The 11197-nt window shown below is 38.0% G+C and overlaps 1 protein-coding gene across 1 annotated transcript; it reads left to right on the plus strand.

Annotated features, from left to right (window-relative positions):
• Positions 1-438: 438 nt before the first annotated feature.
• Positions 439-10633, plus strand: LOC139451985 (uncharacterized). Its single transcript, XM_071233265.1, has 3 exons — positions 439-520; positions 3996-4078; positions 10466-10633. The coding sequence occupies exons 1-3, from the start codon at positions 439-441 to the stop codon at positions 10631-10633; spliced, it is 333 nt and encodes a 110-aa protein (XP_071089366.1).
• Positions 10634-11197: the final 564 nt, after the last annotated feature.

The raw sequence follows: 11197 nt of genomic DNA on the forward strand, positions 1-11197 counted from the left end.
TAGTGATACAATGTGCTCTGCTACTCTGCTCTGCTATTAACAGATATGTCTAATGATTATGGAAATGGTGTTCGTCGCTTTTTACTGAACTTATGACAAACGTTGATGGATGACCAATGTCATCCTTTGATTAAGTTGATGATGGTGATAATAAAGTTGAAAGGGAGATGATAATAATAAGGCGATAAGGTGGAAGATGGTGATGGTGATGTGGAGAGTGAGGGGGTGATGGTGATGAGGATGTTGAAACGGAGATGAGAATAATAAGGCGATAAGTGAGTGAGTGAGTTAAAGCTTTACGTCACATCGGCAATATTTCAGCCACATCTTTACGAAATAAGGCGATAAGGTGGAAGATGGTGATGTGGAGTGTGATGGTGATGGTGATGTGGAGAGTGAGGGGGTGATGGTGATGAGGATGTTGAGATAGGAAGAAAGATGATTGTGGTGATGTGGAGAAAGAGGAAGAGGAGGGTGGTGGCGATGCCAATAGAGAGAAGATCAAGGAATACTTCATCAGGTGAGTTATTTTTTACTTACTAACATGAAGTGTATTTTCCACGTATAGAACACTTTAGTAAGCTGGTACATAACTCTATTTCGATTTACATCACAACATATCCATTCCCTTTGTTGTCCTATTTACTGCGAGTCATCGGGTTTGATACCATCACGTCACAACGTTGCTCAGGTTGATGGAGGTGCTCCTCCCGGTGGTCGCGATGTATAATTAAAATCTTTTTTCAAGTTGTGATAGACATTTCTCATATATCATGACGTTTCCAGGCAAGTTTCATGTCATCATCAGGCAGTAACCTAAGGGTCGCGTGTGACATATTCACTGTCGGATTGCAGCGGTTAACTCAGTACCTGTAGCGACCACGTCTGTGGATTTTAGGTCTTGATTGGTAATGTAGACGGAAATTATTTCCTAATCTAGTCTGACCGATGTGACATAGAAATGAGAGCATTATTTGTTCGTCTGATTGTCAGACACATTTACCGCTACACACAAATCATACTCACTGATGACAATGTTTCTAACATATACCAGAAAATAGCTCGGCTTTTCGACCAAGTCTGCGCTGTTTGTTGTCTGCATTATAGTTGTAGATGCAAGTTTCATAAGTTTCATGTTGTCAAGGTCTTAAACTAGTGTCACTTTGGGCTTCCCTCCAACACTAAACTGACACGCTGCTTTCACATAACAGATCTATAACGACTTCTCTTTTAGACGACCTCGCTGTAAAAAGTTTGAAACTATTTTCCATTGCATACATGTACAGTTTGCTCCCTGCACCCTCGTGTAAATGCATTGATCACTCATGCTTAATTACCTGTCGCCATGTTTCCGACACTTCAACCTTCTAAATATTCCAGAAAAACTGGTTTGGGTCGCATATGTCGATCAAGGAGTCGTTTTTTGCGGACAAAAATCTAAGATATTATATCAATAATGTTATCAACTCCTCAGCGTGCCCTATATGTTATGAAAGGCATTTACATTCTTCAAAGCCTCCATTATCAAATTTGATAACCAACTTAGTTTTTCTTCTAGTTAAATGTCTTGACTTCAAAGAGACTCGATCAGAGATTTTCTTTTATCCTGGAATTATATAAGTCCGTTGATTGATTACGGAGTTGGGGCATTTTTTATGCCTTTAATAACGTACGGAAATCCATGCAAGGGCAAATGTGTGCTCCGGTATGATCCTTTGTTTGAGAAAAACTCATGTTTTGGAAGGACATAATACCAATTACCTATCGTTACTCACTAAAGTGTTTTTCATAAGGAAAAATAAAAAATCTAATTTACTACTTTTGTCTTAAGGGGTTAACTTATCGATGTTTTCTATAATAATAAAACTATAGGAGATAATATAGGTTCTTGAAGACCATCCTGACAATCTGTTCACCATACATATAATTGGATCATTTGAAGTCTTTGTAGAAGCGATTCCACATTAATTGACTGTGTAACTTTAAAACATTCCTGCAAAGTTGGAGGGACTACGTATGTGTACTTTTACAAGAAACGGATGTCATGTGTCTGATGTATGTGCACACGGACTTTCAACTACACTCGTAAACCAAAACCAAACTCATTAAAATCAGATCTTAGACATTCTCAACTGCTCCACACAGATCCGAAGACCTCCCATTACGAGTCACGTCAAGACGACCTTACTTCCGACCAACCAGAGCATCGCTTACGAGATCGCGACAGTGAAAGTTCGAATGTGTTGTATAATTCATGCAACCTCGAAAATATTACTGCGAGTCATTCCGAAAGACAATTACGGACTGAGCGACTGATTCTGAGGACGACCTTACTTCTGACCAACCAGAGCATCGCTTACGAGATCGCGACAGTGAAAGTCCGAATGTGTTGTATAATTCATGCAACCTCGAAAATGTTAACACGAGTCATTCCGAAAGACAATTACGGACTGAGCGACTAATTCCGTGAAAACCATCGTCTATCGCTCGCTTCAATTGACAAAAAAACATTTGAAAGGGAAGAGACATGCTAAGTGTTTAAATCATCTGACAACTTCTTTGAGAAGTATTTAGATACTAATCTGAAAAATTAGGAACGTCGCCCTTATTGTTAAGAGGGGGCGAAATGATAATGGACAATGTTTCTGAAAAATGAAATTTGAGAGTGCATTATTGTTTAGTTTATTTTGTTCAATTATCTATTTCCTTGCTCAGGCGACACCGAGTCTCTGTATGTTTGAGCATCGTTTCTTTAACCAAGGTTTTCTTCTTGCCCGCAATGTAATATGTAGGAACCCTTCACTTGGGGAAATTAACAAATTTACATTATAACTACCAGAACTTTGTAAAATGCAAACTTTGTTTAATGAGTTCAAATCGTACTGGTTCGTAAACTTGAAATGTGTTTTATTCGAACATGAAGGACTATTGATTAGAAAATCCAAGTTCAACAGTTTGAATATACAGTTAAACGTGGGTTTGTCAGGACCCTGTTAGTCTATACACCCTGCAATACGGACGAATAATGCTTAGCACGTTCATATACAAGGACCGTGTCAACATGCAAGTGACTGGTTAATCCTTCTTCACCCGAACGATTTCTCAAGGAACAGTGCCGTTTCACAGTGAATGTGCATTTAAATGAGTTAAAAGTAAAATTGCGTTAATTACAAATTAATACCTAGTCACTAAACAACTCTAAATCACTGGGTAGGGAAGGATAGTATTGCATGTTTTTATAAATTTCCATTTCTGGCTTAAAATGCATACATACAATTACCTCTTATTGTATTTCAGGTTTCAGTGAGTAGGTGAGTGAGTCCTGATTCTCTCCAACAATATGTAAAAAGTTTCCTTCATTTTATAACAGTCCTCTTTAAATCCTTTTCTTTTATTCTTTTATTCTTTCTCTTCTCTTCAGTTTTCTTTCTTTTTTTTTCATTTGCATCTCTCGCCTTGTCTTTTCCCATTCTTTACCTCTAATTGCTTTTCATTTTTTTCTTGATATTCGATGCAGTTCTTCGCAGTTGTTCTGAGAAGACGTATCAATAAACTCAAACAGGAAGAGGCTACACTGAGTGCAAATGGTGCATAAATAAGTTTTTGATTTACTTAGCTGCATCTTTCGACATGAGTCATTTATATGTAGTACATTCGGTTCACCAACACTGAACACTTGAACTTTACATGTGGAACTTTGTTCAACACTAATACAGCGTTAGATGGTATCATGTAATGAAGGTTAACATCAACGTGGATATGTATCTACAAATATGTATTCTTTATTTCATCACAAGTGAATCTATAGTGAGGATTTCGAAAAAACAAACTGATACAGGTGGAAAACAGATTATCTTTTTTTTCGATCTGTAATCCTTAGTGAAAGAGAATATACGTTGTGGGAGTAAAGGAGATTGGTATAAAATCACACAACGTAGATTGACGTACGTTTCTAATGGGTAGACAGCGTGAGGAAAGTTTTCTCCTGATTGCAGCAAGAGGTCATTATTTTGTGATTGCAATCACACTCAGAAATGACCTGCGGAACGCCACTGGCGTTGACGTTTCTACTCAGAGAGTACGTAATCTTCTTCGTGAGACACCCCACTAACCCGACATCACAGCAGGTACGTTTGGGTTGTGCTGAAGATCACATCAGTTCGACGGATTGGCTCTTCATTGATTTATCGGGATACTGTCTTGACTTCACAGATCGTCGTGCCCGAATGTTGCATAGAAACACATCAAGATTCCAACCAAACCGAAGATGACCGCTGTGGATGTGTCTCAATTATGATTTGGGATAGGATCAGTAGAGCTGGAAGAACCGATCTTTATCTCCATCTCCAAAACATCAAATAGTTTGTTTCAAAAGTCGCAATTAGTTGTATAATATATCAATAATGCGTCAGAAAACGCAGTTTGTACTGTCGAAATACCAACCTGACGTGTACACGTGTGTTGATTAGCAAGGATGAAGACCGACAATGAAGTCGACAGAAAGAAGGTTGACTGTGGACATCTGCATATGATACTGCTGGTGACAAAATTGCTGCTCAGTGTTCTCTTTGAAATCAGATCATATTGATAGACTGTTGTTCTTAAAAACGAACAGTAGAGGTTAATGACTGTTGGTTATTGCTCAACATGTTCAAGTTGTATGTTCCAATATGCATCATTTATGTTGAAATAAGACCATTGACGCAAAACTTTAATAATTTCTATTACATTGATTAATATAATTATCAAGCCATAAGATTGGTTTCATACTATCACAATATCATTGCAATAATTGACAACTATCTTAATACTATTGCAATTGTGAAAATATCCCGAATAGTCCCCTGCAAATAGTTTGTTCTTGGCAAATATTAGAAAGTCATAAGTTCAGTAAGATTTCGCCCGATTTCGTGGTAATAAAGTGAACAATTCACCATTGAACCATGACGACTGTCAGCTTTCTGGACAGAAAACTCCCATGTGGTTGATTATATATGTTTACGTTAAACAAACACTGGATAAGTGACACGCCAAAATTACTATCAGGATGACTATCGCCATGGTAGGGCAGAAGTAATGCCATGTGGCTTTTGGCAAAAAACGGGCACTTGCCAATTTGTCAAAAATTGTGTGGCTGATGCTACCCGTAGGGCAGGACATTCTTCCCCTTTTCGCGAACACTTGGTGTCATCATTGATTTTCAGTTATGTATTCTCATAGTTTTCGAGGCAGTTTTGCATACCGTGCCCAATGGAATCTGTTTTGGCAGATGATCGAGACGGGTTATTCTCTGGCGTTGACGTTTTATATCTAAGATCCGAACCCTCAAATCTATAAAGGAATGAATAAGTACAAATCAGAGCAATGACATCGTTAGTTATGAATAACTCAGTTTTAATTGAAACCTCTGAATTGGTTTCTTTGAAGCATTTCTTGATTGACTACCAACCATGCCATGTCAGGATATTAAAACTCATGTTTTTGGTTCTTTAATCTGGGTAATGTCTTATGGGAAATATAACATATATGAAGCAGTTTGACATCCTTGTTTTAATTGTTTGATCAAAGACCTTGGTGAAAGTGACATATGAAACAATGCCACATATGAGGCCAGTATGTTAACTGAAGAAGAAATCTGCCAAAACCATGCTTCAATACTATCAACTTTTGACTTGATTCTAAAACCTGAAGACATGCCTAAGGCCCATAAAATTTCGTACAAAGAAAGAGATATTGCTCAAGTCTGGACCAGACAATCCAGTGATTGATATCATAAGCATCGATGCACGCAACTGGGATACGATGACTTGCATCAACTGAGTCAGCGAGCCTGACCACCCGATCCCGTTAGTCGCTTCTTACGACAAGCATAGTCGCCTCTTGCGACAAGCAAAGTCGCCTTTTACGGCAAGCATGGGCTGCTGAAGACCTATCCTACCCCGGGTGTTCAAGGGTCGGGGTTCATATTGTACATATATATTCCTGAATATGCTCCGTAACTAATATACATAAATTATTTTGTTATATACTTCAGTGCACATAACACTTTGACGGAACTATTGTTAATCAACCCTTCGAATCGTAGGTGTCTGACCGTACACAAATTGTTGACTTCCTTTCTATGTTAGTTCTACATTGAAAAGGGCAAATAATGACAGATGGTCATTTATGGAGTTAATATCACTTCATGCCGTGTGTTATTCTCTTGAAATTGATTTGTTAAAAACTGTAAATTTCTCATTTCACTCGTCACTCGAAACTGTTTGTTTCGGGAAGCGCCATTTTTCTTACTTGACCAGCGTGTATTATTTTGCTTTCAACAGCATTTTCTTAGTATTCAAGTATATTTTTGTTAAAGTTCATTTTGTATATAAACGTATCTATATGTATGATACAGAATTTTCGAGACCCTAAATATTGTTACTGTTACAAAGAAATTTCGTCACAATGCTTTGCAGACCATTGTGACGTCATTGGTTACCCTGACTGACGTCACAATGAAATAACATCGCTAATATCTATGACACTGAAGCATGTTTACAGTACACTTTATGATTGTACTGAATCATACAGAATCTCATTCTCGATTCTTTGGATAGCAATGATATCAACACTCTTCGAAAAGACTTCAACTTTTGCCGACTCGTGTTTATATATTTGATTATCTTTTATAGCTTATTGTTTTATCAGAAATCAATTAGTAGAATAATTATGTAAGGCTGTCAAGTGTCTCATTAACTAAATATATACCGGACTATCTTTTACTCATAATAACAAAGATACATCCACTTTGGAGTTTCTGGTTCTCTGTATCCTGTAAAAAAATTCTCCCATTTGATGTCACTATTGCTATTTTACGTCATTTTACGTTTATGTGATCATTGGAATCTATGGCTTAAATTGGTGACATATTTGATGTGATAAGTTCGGAATGAATGTAATTAGTTCACATTTGATTATAATGATAAGAGAGCTACTAACGTTGATAACGGTTTTATTGAATACATAAAAAGTGTCATTTTAATTGGTTGTCTGTTTTCTGATAAAGTTGTAAAGTTGTGAAAGATTGGACTCATTTTCCTTAGTTACGATAAGTACCATTGATTCCTTTCTTAACTTGCCTGGAATGCCACTATAAATGCCACCACCCACGAATCCTTGCAAACAAAGGCTGACTATAGGTCACGTTTTGACAAAGAGATATTATAATTAAGTCTAACAAGTTACATTTAAATGTTGCCTCGTGGCAAAGCTGTCGTTCTTTTAAAAAATAAAGAAAAACAAAATGCTATATCTATCGTCAATTTCACATCAAAGCTGGAGACATTTCTTCCCCTCAGCGAGGTCGTTTACCAATATGGTGAGTTCTGTAGCAAAAATTACCAGGTCGTTGTTCTGAGCTGAGACTAAAGAAGAACTTAACTCTGAGGAGCCTAATGATGGATGATGCAGCAATTTAGTTCAATCATGCAGAGTAATTCGCCCGAGACAATCCAAATTTACCACAGTCGTAATATCCAACACTGACAGGCAGGTCTTCTACCCTCCAGGGTATCGCTTGCTACCACATCAAGCTAGTTCAGCTTCACCAACATCAAATCTTCCCAAGCAATTTGTATCAATTTGCACATATCTCTTTTGTCTCATAATAAACCCTGTTCTGTCAGTTCAAAATTGCTGTATGGTGTGCATCTATAATAGACCCTACATGGGATTTATCTATATTCAGAAGAAAATATTCGTTATCAGTTTCTCGTTTAGGTGCTTTTCATATGTTGTGGTTTTAACAAATAAATTGAACGAGAATGGCCCTGTCGTTTTAGGCGTCGAGTTGCGTCTCTTAGTCGTACTAGAATACAATCATCGTTGGTTCGAATCCCAAAATCAGCCTCACGTTGGTTACGTTTATCAGTACCATAACATTTGTCTTTGGAGTTTCCTTAGTGATAATCGCCACTGACCTGCATCTTCAGTCTTCCCACATTCGCCTGACCCGCAGGATATAACTCAAATACTGTTCCAAAGTGGCGCTCAACCCACTCACTGAACGTTTCAGAACATTGGTGTTATGTTTTTTATTTGTTGAGTAGGATGGATGTTTAGGTGTCATCTGGGCGTGTACAGATTTGCCCTTATTTGTGACTGCATGAAAATGAGGAGGGATGACCACACCTTTACAATAGTCGACCTTCCTTTATTGTCTCGACAATTCTATGCATTCAGCACCAATTTTTGGTGTCTACATTTCACAATTTATTTAGGTTCAATCGAGCATGATTACAAAGAGGATTATACGACTCTTGCTCAAATGGTGTTTCCTCAGAGTAACTACATCAAAGGCCTCAGTAAAACTTTCAAAACGTTTTATGGTAGACATTTTACTGAACTTACGACAAACGCTGATGGATGACCAATGTCTGTATGAAGCATCGTTATAGTTTACTGTCTTTCAAAATGCCTTTTTCCTTGAATCCAATAGCGGTGTGTGACGTGCTCAGTGGCGCTCGTCACGCCGAAGGTATAATTGGTGCAATGGGTGAAGCCCATTTCTTCTGGCACACGCCTTCTTACTGGAAACTGCTAACTTTCACCGTTTTGAACTCACAATCGATAATTATTTCACTTTGAACTTCGAGTACTGATCAGTTAGCTGCAATAAGACGCCATGCGCTTTCAGCAATTACCTGTGTGGAGTAGAACACTATCCATACACAACGACACTTTATGTTTCTTATGTTATTAGTATTACTCAGAAGAATATATTCATGATGCAAAGTACAGTTTGGTTGTGATCTCTAGTCTTATGGAGATTCATCTGAGGACTTCTTTATGCTTTTTTCATCCAGAATGAGTTTTGTTTCGAAATAGGCGATAAAATCGTTTTAACAGTGTATCGAGTAATGGCTTCAGCAGACGATGTCTCATAGCCTTGCGATCGCAACCTAAGCGCTACGTGGGCACACTGAATTAAGGACAAGCTATGGATGCTTTGTGAAATCGATTTTAAGTCAGACTAACGTAACCTTAATTATCACTTTAGTAGTGAAATTAACTTGGCTGCAGTTCTTTCGTAAAACGTGTTCCTGACCACCCCATCCATTAGGTCGCCTATTACGACTTGCATAGGTTGCTGGAAACCGATTCTTACCCAGAATTCCCACTGGGCAAGCAGTTAAGTGTTATCCTCATTATACAGAGAAAATATCTCAGCGTCACACAAGGCACTAATTACAATGTCTAAACCTAGACAGGAACCCCAGACACTCCCTCTTTAACACACTGACCACAAAGTTTGTTTTGGTTCCAAGACAGCAGCCTACTGTAATATACTCTGGCAGCATCAATGATTCTACAGCCGAGTAAAAATAACATCTTGTCGGATTTATAGGCACATATGTACGTGTGTGATGTTGGACATCAATCTAAGGCACCTACTACTGTTTCTAGGGAGAGAGTGAGTGAATGTTCTTTAACGCTAACGATTGCACGCGGGCGGGATACGATGACACATAATCACCTGAATACCGACGGTCGTCATCATGGCTCTGATGACAAACAATTGATACTGGGGAACTATTCTTCCCAGGAATTCCCAAGGATGTGGCTGAGTGAGACTATACAACAATCATGGCCTGAACATATTACAAACTGGTTAAAAACAGCCACGTATTCATTGTTATGATCACTTTTTGTTTTAACAATCACTGACATAACTAAGCATGTCTAACAGGCATGAAGATGTCTTGTCACACGTTGACTGATGTATATTGAATTCATCTGTCGGCAATAACGCGGAGGGAATTCTTAACTATTGATGTAGTCATGTCAAACAATATTCAGTGTATCAATCAAACGTGCCTGTTTACCATTTATCGTCATTTCCATTTCAAGCAAAACAAAATGAATTGAAATTCTGGTTAACATTAGTTTTATTCAACAGTTATCGTTTGACAAAAAAGATAGTATGAAAGCACAGTTGTCAAAGTCATGAAATTGATTTTCGAAAAAATAAACAATAATTCCTTTGAGAGTAAGCCATGTCCAGAAACTTAGGATGAAATCAATGTTAAAATAATTAGAATTTTTCAGTTTTACTAAAATACTTTTTGTTGACCATATACTTTCTTTAACATTAGAGATTTGATTTCTGAATCACGAACTAATTGTTTCTTGGCGTGTTTGGATTGGTGTTTATGCCCTCTAAAACGTGAAGACGTGATTGTCTCATCTTACTCCATTGGATTGGAGTTATCATGTTTCTTAACTCCGACATTAGATGATTGTAGGTGAAGGTGCTTTTGTAGACAGTTTCGATAATGAGATTCGAGTACAGGGACAAGGTGATTAAACATATAATTAAGCGGGGTTTTAAGGTTCTTAATGTGTACTATACAAGATAACTATTTTAATAATGATATACTAGACTACAGGGCATATTGATACTCGGAATGTTGATGACGATTAGTTGGAGGCAGGTGATGGTGATGTGGAGAGGTATGAAGAGGCAGGTGATGATGATGATGATGATGATGATGATGATGATGATGATGTTGATGATGTTGATGATGATGCTGATGATGATGCGAATGGCGATAAAGTGGATGATAGTGATGTGGAGAGGAAGTGGGGGTAGTGATGAGGATGTTGAGATGGGGAAGGAGGATGATAATCAGGAGGAGGAAGTCTGTGATGTTGAGAGGGAGAAGGAGGATGGTGAGGAGAATGTCGATAAGGTTGATGATGATGGTGAGAGGGAAGCGGATGGTGGTGGGTTTGGCAATTAATGGTAGATGGGGATGGTGATAAGGGGAGAATGATGATGGTCGTGATGTGGAGGGAGAGAAAGAGGAGGATGATCATGTTGATCAAGGAATACTTCATCATCTACTAACATCCAGTATATATTTTCCATGCACAAGTTGTACACTTTAGTAAGTTGGCCCCAAACTATGTCCATTCCCTAGACATTCAAATAATAATAAACAGTTTCGAACCATTTAATCATTCTGTCTGACATAACATTTGTCTTCCAGTTAACTACGGGTTTGATACCATCACGAAACTACGTTTCTCAGGTTGATGGAGGTGCTCCTCCCGGTGGACGCGATGTATATTTAAAATCTTAATCAAGTAGTGATAGACATTTCTCATATATCATGACCTCTCAAGGTAAAGTTCATGTCATCATCAGGCAGTA

The sequence above is a fragment of the Haliotis cracherodii genome, unplaced genomic scaffold (assembly GCF_022045235.1).
Source record: "Haliotis cracherodii isolate W230 unplaced genomic scaffold, xgHalCrac1.p SCAF_9, whole genome shotgun sequence".
NCBI classification, from domain to species: Eukaryota; Metazoa; Mollusca; class Gastropoda; order Lepetellida; family Haliotidae; genus Haliotis; species Haliotis cracherodii.

What these genes read in the sequence shown, in the direction of transcription:
- LOC139451985 (XM_071233265.1), top strand. Translation starts at nt 439, where the DNA reads ATGATTGTGGTGATGTGGAGAAAGAGGAAGAGGAGGGTGGTGGCGATG. An exon ending in ATCAAGGAATACTTCATCAG is followed by an intron (nt 521 to 3,995) that starts GTGAGTTATTTT and finishes TCCTGATTGCAG; the next exon opens with CAAGAGGTCATTATTTTGTG. An exon ending in TTGACGTTTCTACTCAGAGA is followed by an intron (nt 4,079 to 10,465) that starts GTACGTAATCTT and finishes GATGACGATTAG; the next exon opens with TTGGAGGCAGGTGATGGTGA.